Source organism: Marmota flaviventris, chromosome X (genome assembly GCF_047511675.1).
Source record: "Marmota flaviventris isolate mMarFla1 chromosome X, mMarFla1.hap1, whole genome shotgun sequence".
Lineage (NCBI taxonomy): Eukaryota > Metazoa > Chordata > Mammalia > Rodentia > Sciuridae > Marmota > Marmota flaviventris.
This window is the reverse complement of record NC_092518.1, coordinates 28,013,968-28,039,003: the sequence shown is the minus strand read 5'-3', so window position 1 is coordinate 28,039,003 and position 25,036 is coordinate 28,013,968. Positions and strand designations below refer to the sequence as shown.

At 33.5% G+C, this 25,036-nt stretch overlaps 1 protein-coding gene across 1 annotated transcript in view; it reads left to right on the top strand.

The window, feature by feature from the left end:
• The window catches only part of Tmem47 (transmembrane protein 47), a 28,368-nt gene extending 4,691 nt beyond the window's left edge, over positions 1-23,677 (top strand). The window contains exons 2-3 of the mRNA XM_027927459.2: positions 10,491-10,631; positions 20,306-23,677. Coding sequence (XP_027783260.1) covers positions 10,491-10,631; positions 20,306-20,484 — 320 coding nt within the window. The 3' untranslated portion in view covers positions 20,485-23,677. The remainder of the gene's footprint in view (positions 1-10,490; positions 10,632-20,305) is intronic.
• Positions 23,678-25,036: the final 1,359 nt, after the last annotated feature.

The window sequence follows — 25,036 nt, the reverse complement described above, 5'->3', positions numbered from 1 at the left end:
TAATGTAAGACCCTTTGAAAGACTATAGATACAGCCAGTACTACTAGATATATTAGTCAAAATGGTTGTAGATGTTTCAAAATAAGTCTCTTGATTACCTGAATACCACAGCAAACTTATATATGAACTATGCTAAATCATAACATAATCCAGTGGCAGCACAGAGAATATTATTATGGAGAATACATGAGACTCTGGGTTCTAACTGATCTGAACTTGGCCACTTAACAACCGTGTGACTGAATACAACTTATATAAGTTCTCAAATGATTTGTCATGAAGATTAAATATATGAAACTATTTATTTCATATCATGTATGTAGAAAAATAGACTCGGTGATTTAGGAGGTCTTTTCCCTCTTAAATAGTAAAATTTCTTTGCATTGCATTTAATTTCAAGTTTAAATATTGATATGTATTACCTAGTGTTTAATAATATTCTTGGTATGTCATGATCACAAAACCATTATTCATTTCTACCCACATACTATGATTATTCCCAATGTCATAAACTTGCATAGTGGCTAATGTAATTCCTAAACACTGTTGAGAATACCAGGAACTTTTTGTGAATTTACTAAGATCTCAATTGATTGGCTGTAGAGACAAGATTTGCCAAGAGTATTCCAATTGCTAATGTTAGGAAGCTAACCATAACAAAAGTTAGTGTTGTACAATAATCATTTTGTTATGTTCATTAGTTATGTGGGTCAATAATTCAAATAGGGCATAATAAAGATGGTTTGTCTCTGATCCAAGATATCCAGAGCCATACCTAAGGATGACTTTAGTGACCTAGGAATGGAACATCTGGAAATGTAGAACCTTTTCCAAATAGTTTTACTCAGAGATTTGTCACCTTGGTATAAATAACTGGAAGGGTAGCCTCAACTAGAACTCTAACTAAAGCATCTATAGGAACTCTTTCTAACATGGGGATTTTAGGATAGTTAGACTTACATAATGAGTGATTTTCCCCTGAACAAGATTCCTAAGAGAATCCAAATCACACATCTCTTTTATCACATTCTGATCCTTTTGAAGGAGCCCTGTAGTCAAGCTCGGGTTCAAGGAGAGGAGAATTAGACTTTACCCCTTGATGGACCGACCATGCAATCCATCTGACACCGAGTCTAGCTGCAAATCTTCATTCTTTATTACCTCTGAAGAAAGAAAACAACCACATAATTTCTGCCTTCAGCCAGTACATGGCTTTAGTGATTGGTCACTTGCATGGGATCACTAGGATTTGGGATGAAATGAACTCAAGAGCCTAACCTGTCCACAAGTACAGACAGACAGAAATAAAAGATATATCTCCTTCCATTTTTTGTTTGTGGTTTTAGATAACCAAGGCTCAACTGATTAGGAATCTGTACTGTAATCTGTTACTTTGTGTTATGTAATAACATTTTGCTCATTTTTTAAGAAAGTTTTGTGTGTATCTGATGAGATGCTTGGAACAGGAGCATTAAAATGTTAAAATTGTAGACAAGAGTCAAGTTTTGCAGTGCTTTAGAGGTATTGAAGCTGCAGAGTTGTTTTTGTTTGCTTCCTTTTTGTTTTAATAGCATAATTCTTCTCTCGATAATTGCCATGTATTGAATTGCAGAATCATAGCACAGAGTAGAAAGGATTTTGTAAATAATTTAGTCAAATCACATGTATTGCATCAATAAGGAAAATGAAGCAGGATACAATGTTAAAGACTCAACAGAGAGATTGCACTTAGCCATAGTATTTTTTTAAGAGAGAGAGAGAGAGAGAGAGATAATTTTTTCATATTTATTTTTTAGTTCTCAGCGGACCAACATCTTTGTTTGTATGTGGTGCTGAGGATCGAACCCAGCACCCCGTGCATGCCAGGCAAGCACGTTACCGCTTGAGCCACATTCCCAGCCCAGCCATAGTATTTTTACAGGGTCAGTTTTCACATTTTTCTGTAATATTGTAGATAACTGTCTCCTGGTGTTTGAAGGACCATTGAATATGGAATTTTTGATGAAGAGGTTAAGGACTACTTGCGAAATATCCACTTTTCATAAGATTAATAGGCATATTTTGATTTCATTTGAAATTTACATAGAATTTAAAGTTCTCAAATAAATATAGGTACAGTTGCATATATTGATAAATCAGTTAGATTTTTTTAATCATCAAATTTAATTTTTTATCATGGCTAAATTATTTAATAAGCACTCTTTTGCTTTAAGTTTTTCCATAATGGGATACTATAAAACAGCTTAATTTTCAGTTGAAAATGAATTCCACAAGTATGTTGAAGTCAGCCATGTAAGTATCTTGAATTGATGAAGTGAATATAAATTTTCATTTGACAACTTATTGCATTCAGACTTTATTAAAAATATATAGTAATTTATCAAAAGAGATTGATTTTTCTTTAAGCAGAATTTCTGCCTTACATGTCAAAGGCACTGACAGATAAATTTTACCAGTCTTTGCAAATTATTGGATCATCTCCCTAGAAATGTAGACAAGGACACTTCTCTTTAGCCTTTTTGCTCCTAAGTTTATGTGAGATCTGGAGACCCTAGTAGATCATCAATTTTCTATCCTATTCTAAGCTTGCCTTGGGCACCAAAGACTGCCATTTAAAAAAATACGAGACATCCATGTCTCCCAAAGAACCCAGAAACATCAAGTATATCATCTTGGTATCTATCTGCTTATTAACTACTATGAGGCTTAAAATGATAGTTAAATGAGCCATGTTTTGGGATAATATTGGTACTGTGCATTCAAATGTATGTTTATTAGATAAAATAATATAGGAAAAATAGAAGTTGGAACCTACAAATCACATTTTATGTACAAAAAAAGGACACCCCCCAAAAAAAATACAAGTTTTTTTTTTTAAAGAATTTTAACACTCTCATTTTTCAGATTCCTAAACCAAACATGCACCAAAACACTGCCATGGTGATCTGTAAATGAAACCTGGAATCTATTCTTAGCACCACTGGGTGACATAAATAGAAATGACTTGTCTCCATTTGCCTGTCTTCTCACATGTACCCAGGAAGTTAATTTCACTGAAACACATTAATTTTCTAGCAACAGGTAGACATGATCCTGGTACACAGCCAGTTTGTGTGCAAAGTTCTGTGCTGAGAGAAGAGGATGAATAAAACAAATGTTATCTTGTAAACAAATTAATGAAATAAATGTACAAAGTGCTACAAAGAAGGCAATAGAAGTTTTACTTCTATGGAGAGGTATAAGAAGGAGCTGGCAAATGCTTGCCCATTTTATCATTCCATATTTACTAAAGAGGTGTCTTAATACTGACTGTAGATGGCTCTCTGGCTGTGTACGCTTTTGCTTATTAGCTGTCCCAAACCCATCACAAAAGCATCTTAGTTACTTAGAGGAAGGTCACCCACTCTTATTCCTGGTGTGAGTTTTCTTCTTCCTGCTTTTCTAAATAAGTAAGTTTTCACATTGTAACCCTCTTAGGGTTTTTTCAATCAGTGGGAAAGAAACAATTTTTAGTATACCGAACCCATCACAATCATATAGAAATACCATGTTCTGAAATTACTATAGAGATATACCAGTACGCATTAGGTAATATTATCATCACATGATAGTGAAAACTTTGTAACATAGCTCATGGTAAGAAACAACAGTCATTAGAGGTGATGGTATCTTTCTTTATGGCTAAATACTATAACATGCTTTAATGGCAGGGTTCCTTGCTAAGCTCTGTATATAGTAGTTTTATTGGAGGAGGGTGATATTTTGTGGTATTTAGATTATAAACTACATTTCCACTGAGTTTTCTAAGATAAATTCTATGAAGCAGATTTGAAATTGTCATGGGTCAAAAACTAGTACCCTGTCTGGCAGTTTCGACGGCAAGGATTTTCCAAAAGTTTGGCAAAATTGACATGCAGTTTGGTCATTAGAGTTGCTGTGTCACACATTTGAATGGTTGCCTTAAAATAGCTTAAAATCAGGTTGACACTGTACTTTTGATACACTCCTGCTTTGTGAATGGGCCTAAAGAGAAGGACTCAAAATTGTTGCCAACTTGGTTAACATGGGTATCTAAAGCAGCTGCGTTTACAATACTCCACTTCATTTTGTGCAACACAGTGTACATGGTATCCATATTTTTTGCCATTTTATCAAATACAAATAGTTATTTGCCTTAAGAATTTGTTTGCATGAAAAAAGTGTTATTTTAATATCATCTGTTTGAGGAAAAAAGAGATAAGACTTTTAATTATTAAAGTTGGAATCCTAATTCTTCTCTTGGCTGCCTTTGTTTGTGTCCATATAATGAAATAGTGGAAAATTAATGCAACACTGATGGATTTAGGTCTAAATGCAACTTGGCCAAGAAAACAACGTTTAAACTGCCTCAGTAATTGTTTCAGTTTTCCACTTCATTTGCCACGTTTGGACTAACTTGGAAAAGTTAAGTATATCATTTGATAATTCTGGAGTTAGATTGTTAAGTCTATAATCACCTTCCTTTTACACAAAATAATATTTTCATTTTGATTAATTTTTTTGAGTATATGGCCTTTCTAGCCAAAATCAGATGTAATGTAGCATTAATCCTAAAATAAAATCTTGTTGCATTTGATAAAAATAATCAAATACTTTCAGACAAAATGAGCTGGTTGGGACAAAGACATGAATAATTTGGGGAATGTAAGTCTGAAGTATTATTCTGTAACCAAGACCCCCCCCCCCTTAAACAAATAGCATCCTAATTATTTCCAGTTCCTGATGATAGAAACAGATTGACAATACAGAATTAGCTTTCTAAGTTCTCACCAGTTAAATGGAAATGTTTTGCTATAAATATGTCTTACGTGATAATAAAGTTATTTAGAAGAACTGAATATTTGCTTGAAATGAGTAAAAATTGTCCATTTTATTAGGTGAATTAGAGAGAATTTGTGGATACCTTGTGAAGAGTGGTGTCAAGATAGAGATGATCTAGTGAGTAATTGTAGTTGTAGTTATGAATAGTATTTTAATTAATGTAATTTCCTTTGGGGGGTTCAAAGATGAAGATACTAGTGCCTATCTGACAAATTTGAATGTGATTATAAACCTTTTTTAAAAATTCATGTTTTGATTTATAATGGGAATTACAGAAGTGAGAATCATCCATTAAAACCATGAATACATTGAAGGAACTATCATCCACACAAACAGTGGAACTTGAATTTAAAAGGTTAGAAAAACTGTTTTTTCATTTATTTTTAATCATATTTAATTTCCTAAAAGAAGTAGCAATTGTGTGCTTAGGGATTTACATATAGTAGAACTAATCTCAGCATATAAACAATTCTACAGAAATAAATAAATTAGCCAGTGTTTGATAAGTTAAATGTTTGGAAACGAGATGGATGGAGGAGAAAAGCTTTAGGCACTGGTGTGTGATGCTCTGACTTTGGCTTCAAAATGTGGAAAATGTACCCTCATTAAGATTTTTGCCTTTCCTTAAAGTAAGTGAATTTTGACTGTGAATTCCCCAAGGAAAAAAAAGAGTTTTAATGCAGCCCATAGAATTTTCATAATGCAGTGGCTATTTCAGCCTAGTCTCACATATTATACTAAGTAAGTCAGTATAATTCTGCAGAATACTAAAGCATTTACAGACATAGAAAACTCTGATGCCAGCTAATACAAATACCTTGAAAGAGGACTCTACTTTAGTTCCTGAGTTGCATATTAATGTTAAACTTAATGTTATATAGGGATGGCCTGGTTTTTATCTTATTACCGTGGGGGAATACATGTAAATGTACTTTTCTTGAACGTCAGCTTCTCTAGGTTCAGTTCCAAAGCCTCCAGTGTGATACTGTCAGTTTTGCCAAAATAATCTTGAGGGAATCTGACATGTAATATGGCAGCCTCATTTCAGATTTGGTTTCCAGATCCAAAACGTGCTACCCTGCCCATCTGAGCCCTCACCAGCTTATAAACCAAGGCAGCACATTATTTCCTCAAAACTGATTACCACCTGCTCACCTACATCTTGGATAACAAATTTAGATTTCCAATCAACTCCCTAACATTGAACAATGGCCAGTTTTAATTGTGCAGAACACTGCAATTTGTAAAACAGCACCACGGCTGTTGAAGTTGTTCAAGGCTGGATTATGTTTACTGCTTTACTGTAGTATAAGTACATCACTTACAAAACTGGAAAACTAATGCAGAGTAATAAATCTCTAAGGACTCTTTAACACTTCATCTGACTAAATACTGTGAGGACTTTCATTGGGGGACTAAGACTGGTACAGAAATGAACTGATGATGAGAAATTAAGATACACGACTTTTTAAAGAAATGGGGCTGAAAATTAAGAATTGTATATCATAATTTTAATTTATTTTACAAACACTGAGTATGAGATAGCAAATATTTGCATGCAAACCTTAATGGAGAAACCCTTTGGGTAGAGATATAATATTTCTGTAAAATTCTCCAAGTCCTGTAGAATATAATAAAACATTTTATATGTACATATTCTTGCTAAAGCTAGTACTGGGCTTCGATTGAGTGATGGGAAGCCCAGTCTATTATTTTAATGGCCAGTGCTAGGTATCATTAAAATATGTTTTACTTTTTTCCCCCATATCCTAGTCTTGTTCAGTAAGAAAAAGGAAATAGTAACCATCCAATCTACACAGTTTCTGACTTTGTGTTCACCTGTCAGGTTGACTCTAATGCTTAAACAGTGAATTCTGCTTATATTCTCAAAGAGACAGGATGCCACAAACCCTGTTCTCAGCTCCAAAATGCCTAGGCTGAACCTTGAAAAGCACCCTAGGCCTCCTTGTCTATGATAGCCATATTTAACCAAATTCTTTGCTTTCTAATTGAGGCTAAGGTAGGCAGCTATTTAAAGTTTTAGTCCTACACAAACAGCCTGAGTCCTTCCAAGTGTATATGACAATAATGCTAAAACTTGGCACTTGTCCATCAGTGATATAGTCTCAGTAGTCCAGTCTAAGCACAGCTTCTGGCTAGGACAGTGGCATTCATGGACATTTCTAGTCTCTCTTGGAAAATAAAACAGCTTTTCTGTTTGAGTAGTTGAAGCTTTGGTTGTAGATCAAAGGGAAGGGTAGCAATACCACACCAGTGATGATACTGGTGACTGTCCTTGTTGACATTGTATCTAGAGTGACTTTCTTATTAGCAACAATCTCAATACTAAATATATAGAACATTTAGTAGAAAACACGAACTGCTTGTGTTCACCTACTTTTTACAAGTATTCCCTGTGCTATAAGAGATTCCTTTCCTGATAAGGTTCTAGTGCCTTTTAATAACATTTATTTTCCAGGTGTTTTCTACTGTGGCATTTTATTGGTTCTCCATATGAAATAAAGTATCACTATTTGGAGGAAATTTAACATTGTGTAAAATTAGCACTTTTTGTTGTTATTTTCTATTGCTATTTTGGATAAACATCACTTTTTACTCTATATTACTCATTTATCCAAATTGACTTTATTATGTGATTTTTATTATTTGAGAGACCTTTACCTGGAAAAAAAAGTTGAACATTTGAAAATGAAACATTGACCAGGAAGCACCAAATAATAACCCAGCCACAGGGTCAAAACTAGCCTGCCACCTGTTTTTGTAGATAAACTTTTATTGGAACACAGCAATGTTCCTTTGTTTACATATTTTGTATGGCTGTTTTCATGCTACATGGCAAAGTCAAATAGATGCAACAGAGACCGTGACCAAAAAGCCAAAATTATTTATTTTTTGGCTCTTTATAGAGAAAGTTTGATGTTTTTTCTTAGTCTACCTATATAAAATGAAAACAATTGTATATTGTGTTTTTAGCTATTCTTGGAGCCTATTTAAGATAAAGAGAGGGCTGGGGATGTGGCTCAAGCAGTAGCGCACTCGCCTGGCATGCACGGGGCACTGGGTTCGATCCTCAGCACCACATAAAAATAAATAACATAAAGATGTTGTGTCCACCGAAAACTGAAAAATAAATATTAAAAAATTCTCTCTCTCTCTCTTCTCTCTTTCTCTTTAAAAAAAAAAAGAAAGAAAGAAGATAAAGAGGAGAAGCCAAAATTATAACTGTTTGATTTGGGATAGGAAGTGAAAATAGTCAAATGTATTATATTTTATGTATGTTGAGTTATGAAAAGGAGCTTATCAGGAAAAAGCAACTAATTGTAGTTTTATTTTAAGATATTTTTAAATGGGTAGAGATTTAGTTTTATATTAGTTTAAATGAAACTAACACTTTAAAAAATCTACATAAAGTAATTTATTAAAAGTTGTTAAATAATAATCATTTTATAAAAGTAGTAGATAATTAAAAGAATATCTAGCATAGGTGTTCTTACCGAACTCTCCAGGAATTACATTGATGGATGGATGGATGGGTAGATTTTATTCTTTTCTTTGTACCCTCTATGCTTTGATATAATTAAACTTTGATTTTTTTTCTTTCAGAAATTTCAATTTACACACAAGTTTTCAGAAGGATTTCCAATATATTAAATAATGTGCTATGTATAAACTTTTCCAAAGAAATTTAGAGGCTTCCAAGTGTAATGATTATTCTTTTGGCTTTTTTTAATTCAAAGCTACATGCTGTTCGGGAATGAAAAAGCCATAGTATGGCTATCCTTTTAACTTCTAGTTAAAAGCCAGATACACGTTTGTTTGAAGTTATATGACTTTCTTACAAATAGATGGCATAAAACTGCTTTCTACTTTCTTGTGATTCATCTTTATATTTTAAGAAGTGTGGATTTGTTCTATTTTCCCCTTATTTATTTATTTCCTGATTGCTATTTAAGTTCTAGTTAAGTACTAGTGAAAAAAAAAAAATTAGGATTTCTTAGGAAAGAGTGTGGAAAAGTATACTTTGGAAGTTAGCTTTCCCTCCACTTCCACATGCACCCCCCCATCCCCTCTCTGTGTTTCTGGTGTTTTCCAGGGCTTCACACATGGTAGGAAAGTACTCTATTACCCAGCTATGCTCATAGGCTTTTTTATATTTTAATTTTGAAACAGGGTCTCACTAATTTGTCTAGCTGCCCTTCAACTTGTGATCCTCCTGTCTTAGCCTCCCAAGTAGCTGGTATTGTAGGAGTGCACGACCATGCCTGACTACTTGGGAAGCTTTTTAGAAGGATAATTTTAAAAGAAAGCATCAAAATATCATGAGTCTGTACTTTGACTATAATATGTTGCAATTTAACAATAGATTAAAATGTATTTGCATTTCCTACATATTCATTAAACTAAGGGCCAGAAGAGGCAGTCTGGGACTTAGAACCACCACTGTATAGTGTAATGCTTGCTAACTTGAGTAGTGCTTTCATAATTTCACATTGCTTCTTCTGAGAGAACATTCTACCTTCCTTAGGAAAGGAAAATGGGCCAGTTTTCTGTCATACTATAACTACTTCTTTATTTTTTGTAAGAAATGAGAACATTCATTGAGGTTTACTTTTTACGAAGTGTGTGGGAGACTCAGTTGATGTGTCCATAATGCTTGCATATACTAAGTGGTCAATATAGGCTGTTTCATCTGTGCATGAAGAGAGGGGGGTCCTGCAGCCATTTTTTAGTCCATTCTCGCTCCGTAGGAATACCTAATTTCAGAAACTATTCTTGTAGTAGTAAATCCGAGAGTGAGATAAGAATGAAATAAAAGAGAGGACAAACAAACAGCAACAAATCCTCCTGAAGTTAATTGGCTGGGGAATTGTTTTAGTGGTTGAGGGAAGGCAAATAAAAACTTGGAGAATTTTTATGAGGTCAAAGAAGGCTTTCTAAGAAGGAACAGCACTAAAAAAGAATGTATTACTGCCACACACAACCACATGGATGAATTTCAGAGATTTAAAAGTCACACACAAAAGTGTTTATAATATTATTTATAAACAGGCAAACTGAACTAATCCATGGTGATAGATGTGATCACTAACCCAGGTGGGATGGTGGTTATTGGCTGGGAAGGGACATGGAAACTTTCTTGTTCATTAATCTGGATGGTCATTACATTAGTATATATATATATATATATATATATATATATATATATATATATATATATATATATATATTACTAATCCTCATCCTTATTTTTTTCTCTAAGATTTGTGAGCTTTATAGATCAATAAAAATTTAAATCTTAATAATATTGAAAATAGGTCATGGAGGGGACACTCAATTTAACACGGATGCTTAATAAGAGTGCTTGGAAGAAAAGCATGGCAAACCCCTAGTCTAAAAACTCTGCTGAGCTTAGCATAGGAGCCATTTCTGAATAAAGACATTAATATTAATTTTTGTTGCAAAACATTTCAAACCCCAGAGGATGCTTAGCGTGCAGTAAAATCACATTTGTTGAACTGCAGCAAGGTGAAGGCTGCTAAGTTAGTTCTGTTGATTCTTTGAGGACTTAATGCTTAAAAGCAATGCCTTTCTTTTTTTTTCCTTTCCAGACTGGCAGATTGCTACTCTGGCTTTACTCTTGGGTGGTGCTGCCATCATTCTCATTGCATTCCTGGTGGGTTTGATTTCTATCTGCGTGGGATCTCGAAGGCGCTTCTACAGACCTGTTGCTGTCATGCTTTTTGCAGCAGGTAAATATATTCATACTTCCAAACCAGTATTAAAGTTTCAAGAACTTTTCTGCCATCATCTCTTCTCATACAGAAGCAGTATACATTTGCTATATGACATAAAAATTGAGAAAAATTTGTTATATTTTAAGGTAAATGGGCTGAAGACATAATATTATCAGTTTTTAGCATGTTAAGCATTTCATAGAGCACAGTGGCAACTTCTAAACTTAGAACTCAAATGTGAATAAATAATACATCTTGTCAGGGATGTTGCCTTAGGAATTACAGCAGATGTATTTACCAAGTCTTTTTTTACATCCATTTTTTCTCCTTTATACTGCCCCCTTGGTGATCTTAAGGCAGCATCATTTTTTTTTTCTGACATGAAACTGGAAAAAAAAATTCCAAAATGTGCACCCTCAAAAATCATACATCTCTTTGGAAGTAACCATGGTTATACTGAAAAATCACCACATAACCTGGAACCATCAGGCAAATTAATTATATGAAGCCAATTGTATGTTCATTTATTTAACAACCGTCTTTCTGTGATGTGTAGCTTGAATTAAAACATCAACCAAGGTAAACCAAAAAGCAAGAGAACTGTGTAGAAAAGGGACTTGTGGACTAAAAGCCCAGTATATTATTTGATGAGAGTTTTAATTTTCATTTATAATAATATCCTTGAATATATTATTCTTTTCAACTTAAACTGAAAGATTCTTGTGGTGCCTTCAATTTACCCTGTCAATCATATCTGATTTGAAGACTGCAAAATAAGCCCCTGTGACTGTCAATAATGAAGACACTGACAGAATCATCTAGGCTGTTAGATGGATTTTTAAAAGCTGTTTAAAGGTTGGAATAGATGAAATTTCTCAGAATTTTTGAAGGGTACTTGGAGCTAAAAATGTAAAATCCAAAGTATTTTGCTGCCCCCTGCTGTTTGTCTTCATTTTCTTATACCCATGAAGAATGGTCAGAATGTCAATGTCATAAAAACAAAGGCCTAAAGGGCTGAAGAAATTCAGAAGTACATCAAATTCATATATTTAAGTGACTTGCTCAATATCACATAGTAGTAGACTCATAGCCTATGGGACAGGAGTCCCCTGTGTTTCTCCTTTGCTAGCAAAGAAATAAACCTTCTTTTTCCTTTTTCTCAAAAACAAAAAATCACATAATAATTACTGACAGAGCTGGGGCTGGAAGGCTACTGAATCTTAAACTAGTTTAAGACTTATTTAAACTAGTTTAAGGTTTATTCATTACTGACTCCTTCGCACATTCATTGAACTATTCCTTGGGTACCTGTTATAGAAACATTGTATTAAGACAACTGTAAAATTGGCCAGAATATCACCGTGGATACTGTCTAATAGCCTAGAAAGCATCGTTACAGGAAACATTTTTAAGTTTTAGGAAGTGACCATAGTAATCATTACTTTATTACTCTCACATGTAATGAGAGTCTGTTGTGAATGATTTAGTACAACATGAAGGTTCTCCTAAAGATCTATCACTATTTTCTAATCTATTTCTTGGTTCATGGATTTACCATGACTTTTTTTCTGTCTTAGAATGAAATAATTTAGATATATCAATTTTATCATGTCTATCTTTGCAGATAGGATTTATTAACATAATGATTAGATAATTGATTATAAGAGTATTCGTGATAAATTCAATGATATACAATTCTTGAAATGGAATTCTGTCTCAAAAAGTTCATTGTTGATACCATATCTTATAAACATGTTTAGAATATTAACTGGAAGTTTCCAGATTTTTTTTCCTAAAAATATCTGTATTTTTACAAATACAGAAAAATTTGTGAAAATAAGTACTTGTTGTAATAGAAAATACATTGTAAATGAATATAAGTAAAAGGTAATAGATTTAGCTGAAATAAATATTTTGATTTAGCTCTAGCTACTACATATATTATTAAAATATAAAATGATGAGAGGAATTCACATAGTGTTGTTCTACCCTCTGAGACCTAAAATGAGCATTATACTACTATATTTTTTAAATGTACATATATTGAGATTTAATTTTACTCTTTTATCATTTGACAGTGTGATTATGGACATATTTTGAAATAACCATTATTTTAGTGTTCATTGTACATATAAGATAAAATTCACTGGCTGTTATAACATGTCACATAAATGTTTCTCTCTTCCATTTTAAGAGCATTAAAGAATTGCCTGCAGCTGATCTCTGGATAAGAAAGATATTCATTATGCATAATAATCTATTATTGATTTATGCTTAAGATTGGAAAAGTTAGATAATCTGCCTACTTGAAACAATGCCAGCTAAAGTTATGGTTGTCTATTTTTCTTGCCTCTTATTAAACATGCATTTAAGTAGTGATTCTTTCTAAATGTGTATTTCAGGCCATTTTCCCCTTTTACAAATCTTGTTCTACTTGTAAATGGTCTGTGTTTCTCTTTTCAAAATGTTTCCTTCTCCAAATAGCCTAAATTTTTGTGACAATAAGCATTATTTTGGTGTTCACACACATAGAGAATGATGCCTATCTCAAAAAAGAAATGTTTTTTTCATCTTTTGCTGAGACATGTAGCACATAAATTCAATACAGACATATCACTGGCACTTAGAAACATCTCTATCCAGAGTTACATAGTTAATTCTGTACCATGTGCTGTGCCTGGTACTCAGATGCACTCAGTAAATCGTTTCTGAATAAATGCTAAAAAGATGACTAAGTCATGTGGCTTATAATCCAGTGGGGAAATACAAAAATGTAAACAAGAAACTGTAATTAAAAAACATTTCTATTGTTGGAACTTATGAAGTGGCAACTTTCATATGACCACAAAGCTAGTAATAATTATCAAAGTGATTGTTTTCATTTTAAAATTTTATTCATTCATTAACAAATGTCAGACACCTATAGTATGCAAATATAATATCTTAACATTAGATAATAAATTCTAAGGATTTTTTCCTGAAAGCTGATGACTAAATCTCATAAAGACAGGCAAAGGAATTTTAAAGATTGTATCTTCTCTTTGTCTTGAAGTCCTTCATGACCACAAGGGTCAAGGGAGCTTGTTAGCTGCTTGAAAAGTTGGTAGCAGAGCAAGAGCAAGCCATCATTACAGCCTTTCTAAACCATTGCCCCATTTTTTATAACTCTCTTACCAGTCCTAGAAATCTAGATTTCAGAACCAGATGTTATTTATGATAATAATAATAATAATCTAAGCATCTACCATATGCCATATGCCACAGTCTTAGACACTTTAACATGTGCTATTTCTGATATAACAATCTTAAAATTAGATGCTTATTTTCCCCATATTATTTATGAAGAAACAGGCTCAGAAAGGGAAAGTAATATCCCAGAGTTATCCAGTTGGTAAGTTGGAGAGCCAGAGTTTACATTCAGGACATCTGTGTGAATTGACCGGTCATCTTTACTGGGGTGTGAATCATATATGCAAAAAAACAAAGCAGAATCAACCTGGATTTTGAATTCAGCTGCCAACTGTGTACTATAATTGGAGTCCATCCTATAACTTCAGTTGCTCGATCTCAGGAATAACACCTGAAGGAAGTCATCAACTTGAGATGGCATAAAGACCATCTGATCAGTGCAGCATGACTGAACTATAGCACATAATGAAATCTGTGTGTGTTTCTAGTGCAGTTTACTACAGTATTTTCTTTTAGGATACCTCTCAATGACAGGATTTGATATGATTCTGAAAACTGGCACCCAGTTCTCTTAATGAAAAACTTGGTAAAATTGGAGTGATTGTCTTTCTTGGATCTCTTCTTTTATTGTCTGATTTTGAACTGGCTAGAGATCATTTTTATTCCCCACAGGGATTTAGGATGTTTTTCTTTTTCCACAAAGCCTTATTAATACAAATTACAGAATATTTTTAGTCTCTTATGATTCAGATTTTTAATAACATAATCTCCAATTATTATTTTATTAAAGATGCTTCCTTTTTGTTGTATCTATAAAAGCCTCCTATGATTATTTATGTGGAATGGTAACTTTTTTTTCCAGGGTCCTGCAACTTACTTCTATTTCTGAGCTGTCTCTAATTAGAGGTTTATGGTTTACACCTCTCCTTACTAGCCTGTAAGTTAATACAAGATGGCTAGAGTCACTTGGAGTCTAGATTTTAGCAGAAAAGTCAACTTAGATTTCAAACTTCAAAGGACTTTGTACTCACAGTTCTTTAGATTCCATGTTACTTTCCAAGTACCAATATCAAACTACACTTTGGCTACTATAATTTATGGTGTCGCTACCCAATAAGTAATTTCATAGACTACTACTACTTTTGGTGTTATAAGTTAAAGAAATTGATAGCTTCATATCAGTTCTTCATGGACAAATCTCTTTACTCTTTAAATTGTCATTTACTTTATGTAAATTCTGTATTTAGGGACCTGGCTAGAAAGGCCTGTCAATTCTGCCTTAATTTTCTCTTAAGTCTGCACCTTGTCTTCATACACCACCATTATTTTTTTTTTCAGTCTTTTTTTAATATTTATTTTTTAATTGTAGTTGGACACAATACCTTTATTTTATTTACTTATTTTTATGTGGTGCTGAGGATCAGTCCCAGGGCATTGCATGTGCTAGGCAAGCACTCTACCGCTGAGCCACAACACCCCAGCCCAACAACACCCAACACCGCTTGGTTGAAGCTACATATGTTCCTCAAGTGACACATCTCCATTCCCAAATTTTGCCTCCCTCTACTTCCTTTTATTTTTCTATACCAATATCTGACTTAAAATGTCTGTGACTCCTTTTCCTTTTCCTAGAATTTAGTTTTGCAGTTCTTTCTTATAGTCTTTCTTTATATTCTCTGGCTTTTCTTTTCCACTGATACCACCTTAGTTATCACTGCACACAGGTACCTAGGCCTGGCTGATACATTATGCCCCCTTCCTTCTCTATTGTCTTCCCCATTTAGTCTGTCTTGCACAAAAACAACTGATATATTTCTGAAATCTAGTCTCATCATTTGCCACTTTGGTTTCCGTAGAAGCAGTCCCCAAGACAAGGAATCAAGTGTAAATACTTTATTCGGGAGGTTAAAATGAGGGGTATGGTAAGGGATATGGAAAATGAGACAGGGTTGGGAAGGCAGCCAATAAAGGGAACATTACCAAGCCAGTTGTCACTCAGAGCAGAAGCAGCTGGAGCTTAATCTTCCTGGAGAAGTTGTTACCTCACTGGGGAACTAGGGAGCAGGGTTGTTTGAACACCAAATTTTGCAAGTCAGTGGGAAGGGGCTTAGTTGTGATTGAGGGATAGCAGTGTTTATTTTCTAGAACTTCTGATCCACCCCTCAGACAGGCAAAGTAGCTTTAGTGGCCAGAGGAAATTTAGGCAAAGAAATTCAAGTGCTTACAATTTGAAGGCATGTACTGAATGGCATGTACTGAAGTGGTAAGTATGAGTATATGGATAGGGCACCAACAGCATTTACATTAAAATAACATCTCGGATGTCTCCCTAGAGAAACAAGTCTATTATTATATGATACATTAAGGCTTTTATAATCTGAATCTAACATCTTACTGTGAATGCATCCTTTATTCTACCCACATGAACTATCTGTAGGTATACCCTCTTATACCTCTGAGTTCATACAAACCACTTCTGGTTCCCAAGGGTCTTTTCATCTTTCTCTTCTGGCCAATTCCTATCCATCCTTCCAGAACCAGTTCAAACAGTGCTTCCACTCTGAAGCCCTCCCATCCTTCTCTAAGCAGGATTGGTAATTGTCATATTATTGGAGCTTGGTCAGTGCGTGTTGAATGGATTATAAAAAATATGTCCACAACTGCTGTTGAACACATTGCTTTGTACTTATCAGATAAGTACAAATCAAATCATAATGTGAAATGTCCAGGTCAAGGACCAGGTCCTCTCTTATTCTTTTCACCTAGAACATGGTGGACACCCAATAAATGTTTGTTGAAATATTCCCATAGAAAAAAATATTGAATATTTCAATATATTGAGTGTTTTGAATATTTTAATATTGAAATATGCACGTAAAAGCACATGAATTAGTAGCTTTGTCATGCTTCTCTCCATATAATTTTTAGTCAGTAGTTTCATTTCCTCTTTTCACAAAACCAGGGGAAACATGAATGAACCCTAAATTCTTTATAAATTCTGAAATTTTTCATAACTTCCTATGTTGTCTGTGAGGCAGAGTGCAGAGAATACCACAGCCAGTGCCTATTAAGTTTCCTTGATTCATGGTAAAATAGAAATTTAGTCTTAATGACATTTTCTTGAATTCTAAACTCTAGTAGTCTCCACTCCCTTTGCAGAATTTATGAAAGACAAGGAGGCATTTTTAGCTACATCCATGGAGAAAATTATTTACCAATACAGAATCATATTTTTCTATTGCATGTATTTTTCTCTGATTCCAGAGAAAGTAAAATAATTCAGAGGCATAAAGCATTTTAGGGTAATTTACGTCTGGCTTTATTCAACACAATAAAGGTCTAAAAGTAGCAGTTCAAGAAAGTATGCCACTGGAGTCTAATGCAATTGTATTTCTGCTTTTGCACTATAAGGAAAGTATTTTTATATTATAACATGGAAGCCAAATATTGGCTAAATAAAACACATTGAAATGAATATTAAAAGCAGCATAGGTAAACACGTTACTCCAGGGACTGGCTGGTTCTCAAAGAAGCATTGTAATACTTTAAGAATATAATTCAGATTAGTTATTACTTCTATGCTCAAATTCCTCTAGCAGCTGCCTGTCACACTTAGAATAAAATCCAGACACCTAATCATGGTTCTCAAGGCTATCCATGAAACGTGAGTAGGTCCCCGCTGGCCCTTCTGTGGCTTTTCTCTCTCTGTACTACAACCACTGTGCCCTCTACCTGCACCACTTACTTCCCACTATATTGACTTGTGCCTCCATTTCATTCCATTCTGGTCTGTGCACAAATGTTCCTTCCCAGAGGGGCCTTTTCCCTTTTTTCATTATTGATCTAAAAGAGCAGCACTCATCCCTCTGACTGGTCCTGCTTTCTTGGATTTTCATGCCTATTAAAAGTACTTGCCATTGTCATCAGTATTTATTTACTAATGAGCTGCCTACCCGTGGCAATAACCGCTTGTCTCCTTTGTTATCAATAATGCCCTAAACTGTGTTACTTTAGAAACATTGAGATATTTATTGAATTATGAATTCATTGAAGGAGTAAATGAATTCCTATATCTAACTCACATTCCTGTCTCAATCATATCCTGGCAGGATCAGCCATATTTTGACTAGCAACCAGAGTATAGAAACCAAAGGAGAAATGCCTTTTTTAAAACACACTTAGTAACTTTGGAATTTCTTTTTATGTAGTTCATGGTTGATAGCAATTGACTTTTTGTAAGTTTTTAGACATTTAAAATGTGAAGGTTCTCTTTTCCCTCACAAAGGCACAGAGCCACCTGACTTTTTAAATTAATATAGATTGTACCACTAGAAATAGGTGAAGTGTGGGTTATATAATATGTTCTCAACTGAATCCTGACAATGACTTAAACCTTAGTTTCTAAGTCTTTTAAGCTAAAACCAGGATGTGATTCCTATTTTGGCTATCAAGAGATTCACTTTTTATGTGAACCTATTTATCCATCCACTCTCAGTAGTAACTTGGAAGTGTGGCAGACAGATGGGAGCTTAGAGCAATGTTGAGCTACCAGGCAAAGGTGTTTGGAATTATTATATATCTGACTCCAGATGACCCTTTACTTCCTAGTCAGGTTCTTGGAGAAAGTAATGTTTTTGAGGAATCATGTCCTTGTGAATTTGTTATAATTCTTCAGTTGTATGCCAGAGATCAATATTTGTTAAGTAGATTTTTCTAGAAATGTTAATCATTGACAAAATGATTCTTTACAAGCAAAAAGAATTGATGAGAGTGGATTTTAAAGCATAAAATTTCAGTATTATTAAACATGTTATCCATACTGTTGCTCTTTTTAAAAAGTTTAGTAAACTATTTCAAAAGATGTATGCCTCTTAGGTTTTATGTATGTATATGTTTGTGTGTATGAGTGTGTGTGTGTGTGTGTGTGTGTGTATGTATAAAACTATGTCAAAATTTGTTTTTTTTCTCTTATTCCTTAATCGTTCCCTTTATTGTTAACATTTTTATTCTTGAACTTGAGAAATTTACAGTATTTTAGGATGAATTAAATAATAATAATTTTAGCTAAAAAATTTACTTAATATATCAGGGGTTAGCTCTTTTCTTTTGTGTGAAGGTCCAGAAAGCAAAGATTTTTTTGGCTTCATGGGCCATTTTGTTTTTGCTGCAAGAATTCAGCTCTTCCATTGTAATGTGAACAGTATATCAATGTATGAGCATGGCTATATTCCAGTAAAACTGTTTTTAAAAAATCAAGCACTAGACCAGATCTAGTAGTTTGCCGATCCGTATTATATATAAACTGTACCCTAGATTTTTAGGGAGATTATTGTCTATTTCTTGAGAGTTAAAACTGTCATATAGTAGAGAATGAGGCAGATACAGCCCATAAAATCTCATTCAATCAATTTAAATAAAATATAAGTTATTTAATAATGAATCCAGTAGGGAGTTAGGAATTTTAAACAGATGACACCATCTCTTCTATAATCCAGCATATCCCATATAAAAATATCCACAGGATAAATGCCATTTTAATTTTAGATAGTTTTTAAATAAAACTTTCCTTCCCTTCCATTCCTGATTAATTGGAATGTATTATTTTGTTAGATATGACTCATCACATTTCCTCTTTGGTCCTGGCTGGGAACTAAGGGCTAACTAGAAAATAAAAGCTAAATTTTGTGCTCTGCTGTAGTAGCCATCATTATCCCAAGTTTTTCAGTAACATTAGCTTCCATGCCTTCACTGACAGAAAGTAGATGGGAAATACATGTGTAAATATAATCTGTTAGATCCAACAGAAACGGTATAATTAGTTGTAGCTCCTTGAAAAAAGATTATTTTTGAGCCTCTTTTTAAAGATCAGAAGCATGAACTAAATGAAAGGGAAAAATGAAACTAGTTTTAGATCAAGACAATGGAAGGAAACACATCAAGGTAGAACTTTCTGGAGTGTTGGACTGAGTTGGATGCAAAGCAACAATGAAAACAGAGGAGTATCTTGGATGAATTCTGAATGAATGTAACTGGTTGACCAGTTTCATCAGGAGAAGTGAATTTGAATTCCCAAGTTCCTCAAGCACATAAATAAATAACAAGGGTTTAAGTTTGCATTGAGGTCACTGTTTTTAGGGTACTATTTACAGGTTTTGTATAATAGAACAGTTTAACTAGTACTATTTGCCATCATAGTGATAATTATATATGTGTTTTTTAAGGTGAGAATCACTACTTTGTATTCTCATATAAATTATTGTATTGTACCAATTATTTCTTCAAATACTAGTGATTCACTAACTATTAATAAGGTAATTCTTACTATATTGTGAAAGTGTTTAAACAAAAAACTTAATATTTTGAAATATACCATCTAGAATAACCAGTGTTTTAAATGTTTTGGCTTTTATGCTTATTTGATTAAAATGTCTATTTATATGTTTATGTTGTTTTATTTCCTGTAAATAACATTTTCTAATTTTTATTTGCTTTTCTTTCAGTTGTTTTACAGGTTTGCAGTCTGGTTCTTTACCCAATCAAGTTCATTGAAACTGTGAGCTTGAAAATTTACCATGAGTTCAACTGGGGTTATGGCCTGGCTTGGGGTGCAACTATATTTTCATTTGGGGGTGCCATCCTTTACTGCCTGAACCCTAAGAACTATGAAGACTACTACTAAAACCAAGTCTCAGATTTAAAAAAAATAGAAAAAGCAACCATCCAGCAAAAGATTTACATCTGCATCTTTTCTAACTCACTATTTTCTAAAACACTTGTGGAGCATCAAGCAGTTTGCTCAGTTGATTTAATATCCTTTGCCTTTTGGCTGTCAACATCATAACCAGCTTTTACATCCATTTTAGGGACCTGCACAAATTAAGAGAGCTGTTTAGACGTAGGCAAATGCTGCAAACTTCCAATATGTTCATGTCATTTTTCTTGAAAAGTGAAGGGTCTGTATGACAGCAACCATTGTGGGAAACTAGTTGGAATGAGAATTGCCTGAGTCTCCTGTTGCCTGCAGGGGAGCAGCTGGCATAGACAGCATTTAGAAGTTCCTTTGTACACTGAAAAGGATTCCACTGTTAGAGCCCTTATCACCTGCTTATCCCACCCAATAATTACATTGGCTGTTGGTTATTTGCTTGAGTGAGCTCTTGTAAAGTGAATGCCCTTCAGCCTCTAATGGGAGTTGTGAATATAACTGGTTAATGGTACACATTCCACCTTAGTGAATACTCTTTAATGGGAGGTTATGCTTTGGCAATTAGCATCTCCCTGGGAAGGAAGTCAAGACTTGGAGACATATGCTTTTCATTATGTGATTAGAAATTGTGCCTCAGACCCATCTAGAATGGGGGGGAATTAAGGGTCTCTGCTTTCCCTGGGACAATCAGAAAGAAATATGTATGAGTTGCTTTTGTACCCTTTAAATCATTTACGAAACATTGCAGCAAACAATTGTGTATATGTAACAAGCCTAAGTATTTTTATAGAATGTGAACCATTAGTATAAATGGTAATAAGTTGTTCCATAACCATCCACATATCATTTACTAATTACACATACAATTAACATTTGCTCTAGTGAAGTGGATTGAAACACTAACCTTGTACACATTGTTAAGAGGCTTAGATTGGTATTCACACTTATTTACTATAAAAAAATACATATACCTTAAAGCTTTTGCTCTATGTTCTGTACTGTTTCACTGGAAAGTGTTAATAGAATTGCCTAAGAAGAAAAATTGAAATGGTGTTAATCTTAAAATTAATGATTCTTCTGTAAGCACTGTAGTTCAAAAGAGAGTAGCAATTAGAATGATCACTTTGTGTAAAATTCATTAAAATAGAAGGCTGCTATTTTTTGCAAGTATTTTAAATGTCTTCATTTAAAAAAAAAGAAATAGTGATAGATTTATATAAATTTCTTGATAGAGGAGTAGATAGAATTTGTTTGGTTTTCACCTGGTCCTCTAAAGTTAACCGATGGGCTGATTTGTGCACACAATTATGATGGGTTTATGTTAGGAGAATCATTTACTGACTATTTCAAGGGAAGGAAATATCAATACTAGGTACTAAGTTTGCAACTAATCTCTCATTGCAAGCTTATGTTAATTCTGTTTAATATACAAATTTGGATAGTTTAATTATGAACCTATTTTTATATAAAATATACAATTCTATAAAACTTATAAATAATTATTTTTGTTAACAAAGCACTAAAATAATATGTTCTGGTTTGGCCCTTCTGCAGAAAGAAGCATTGGAAAAATAACTTAAAACGTTCCTGTGTGCTATTGTATTGAAAAATCCATTAAAAGTAGGACCACATCAATAGTGTTTAATAATTTGCTTTACCTCCCAGAACAGAGTTCTGCTTTCAGCTTGTCTTAAGAATGGTTGCCAAAACAACAGCCCTCCTCCCCTCAAATAAAACTATTTTATTATTCAAATGCCAAAAGGCCACATCTTGTGAATTTTCTATAGAATCAAAAAGTAAATATGAAGTACCAGGTTTATTATTACTAGGTTTAGTAGTGATAGACAAAGGTGATCAAATGTATCCTAGAGAGAAACCTTTATAAACGTGTATGATTCTGTAAAGAATCATAAGAAACTATGAGAGGAAATTTTCCAGAAAGGTATTAGCATTATAGAGTATTTTGAAGTGATTTTTCTTGAGAAATAGTAAAATCTGGGGCAGACTATCTTGCAGTTAATTGTGTATTGTCAGAGCAGTATGAGAAATATGATATTTGGATAGGGATTTCAGCTATTAAACATGCGCTATTGTGAGAAGTCTTTATTCCTGAATAATGGAAGTATAGTACTTTGGTGCTGACATCAATGAGGCACTTTTCTTGGATCTAGTGGAGGATGCAGTGTGCTGTTAGACCAATATCATTTTTAGAGTATAATCAACTTTTCATTTTCTTGTCAGTATGACAAGCTGGATAGTGAATGACAGAATATGTTATAGGTTGAGGCATACATAATTGCCATTTATTGAAAAGTAGATTTCTTCTAAAACGTTTGTCCTTTCCCAGTAAGAGCCCTATAGCCCTATGCTATATTTCTACCATCCCTAATATTTGGGAGTGTTTCATTATTAACAAGGCTCAGTACAACAGGAAAATTGTTGCTCATCTGAAATAACTATTTTGTCTATCAGAATAAACATGAGTGAAGTTTTCACTTAACATTAACATTATGTCTTTGTGGCTTTAGGTTTGTTTGATGTTTTCATAAGCAAAATTGTTAACCACAGACCCATTGTTTATCTTAGAGAAATAATATATATACACACATGCATATCATAAAAGTACTCAGCAGGGCTAGTTATTCGGATTTCTTGCACAAGTAATTAGCTTTTTGTAAGTTCAACATGTAAATTTTAAAGTCATAAATAGAGAGACCTATGTGTTTGAAATATAAATGATATATATGGAATAGCATGTACCTGTATATTATTAAACATGCAATGAATTGACTGGTAAGTGATGTCTAATTGTATGGCTAGCAATGTAATTTATTCAGACTGTATTTTTGTACAGAGCAGCACACACTAACCTATGCCTCTGTGTCCTCTTTAATGCCTAAAACTGTGCCTAGAAATTTCATCTGTCTTAAAAAATACAATATATTTCATGCTGTTTATGGTGTTAATTTCTCTACTGCTATACTGTATTTATTATTTTTTAAATATATGACATGTTTACTACTTAAATATGAATTTATGTTATCCTGGTTACTTTTTTTAACAGTCATCTGGGGTAAACCTGTTTATCACTCCAGTGATTTTGAGTTTGCAGTTTCAAGAGCAGTTCATTTCATGATTTTTGTAGTTGACATGAAGTTATCTATGTGGAAAAAAAAATAAAAATAAAAGTGGTTTCACTGATGTGGTTTGGTTTGTGTCTTCTCTGCTGTGTAAACCATTTAGACAGCACTTCTAAATTACATGTCTTCAGTTCATTTTTTTTCTTTAAAACATATTTAGGAAACCCAGCATTTGAGACAAATTTATTTTTTTTTAAGTGCTAGAGATCAAACCCAAGGCCTCACACATGCTAGGCAAGCACTCTACCACAGCTATACTCCTAGTCTCCAAAACAGGATTTAGAGTTTTTTTAAATTTTGAATTCTTACCCAAGAACCCTACTGTCTTCAGCTCCTGAATTATATGAACAATCATTGATAAAAGTGAGGAATATTATTAAATGTCTTCTTTAAACTTTCTGTTTTAAAATGCTCAGAAAGGAGATGCATTTTTTCCTACTCTATAATCACACAATTAGAAATGAGAGTAGCAAAAGTGTTTGACAGTGTTTTTTGTTCTTGTGTAGTTTCAGCATTTGCACAGTATTAAAACAGGCATGCCTGCTTTCTATTTTAATTAAAGAAACAAAAAATTCAGTGCATGTTATTGTGCACATGTATATACATGTGCTTTTGTGTGTATGAAAAAGTCATAAATTAAAATAAAAACTCCTCATCACCCTTTCGTGTGTATAAATGGCAAGCATATTGGAAAGCAGTTTAAATTAGACATGCAATAGAATTCATTTGTATGTATGCCCAAAAGTTTTCTTGATGGTATAAATAGACTTGTACGCAATGAAGCAAACTTTCTTGCATTGATAAAATCTGTTTGATTATAAAATACATTTGTTATGAAGACATTCTTTCATATGAACCTTTAAATTTTGAGTGGTTCAGTTAATTTTTCTGCTAAGAAGAAAATTTAAATCACCTGATTATTTAATATCAAGCCATATATATATAATTTCTGTTTTTCTATTGTTTTAAACATTTCCCTTTTCAGTGGCCTATATTCAATTTTGATGGAGTAGCATCATGAATTTGATACATTTTCAGTGTGTGAGAATTCTTGTGGGCAAATCACCTTTACAAACATGTTTTGCCTGGTAATTATCCATGACCCAGTTTCTCTGAAAATGGAAGACATGCAGACATAACTTCACTAGTATTTGACAAAGGAAAATCCTCTACCTTCAGAGACTTCATTGTGAACATAAAACAAAGCAATTTTAATTTCCATAGTGTACGTACAGGCTATGAGCAGCCTGCTTTCTTGAGTCCATGCATGTTCCATTTCAAAGATTTTTGAGTCATTCGGCTTGGGAGATAAATTGATAATGAAATTGTAGTGTATTGTTTACATGAATCTGCTGAATACCTAAATTATTAATTTGTTTATCAAA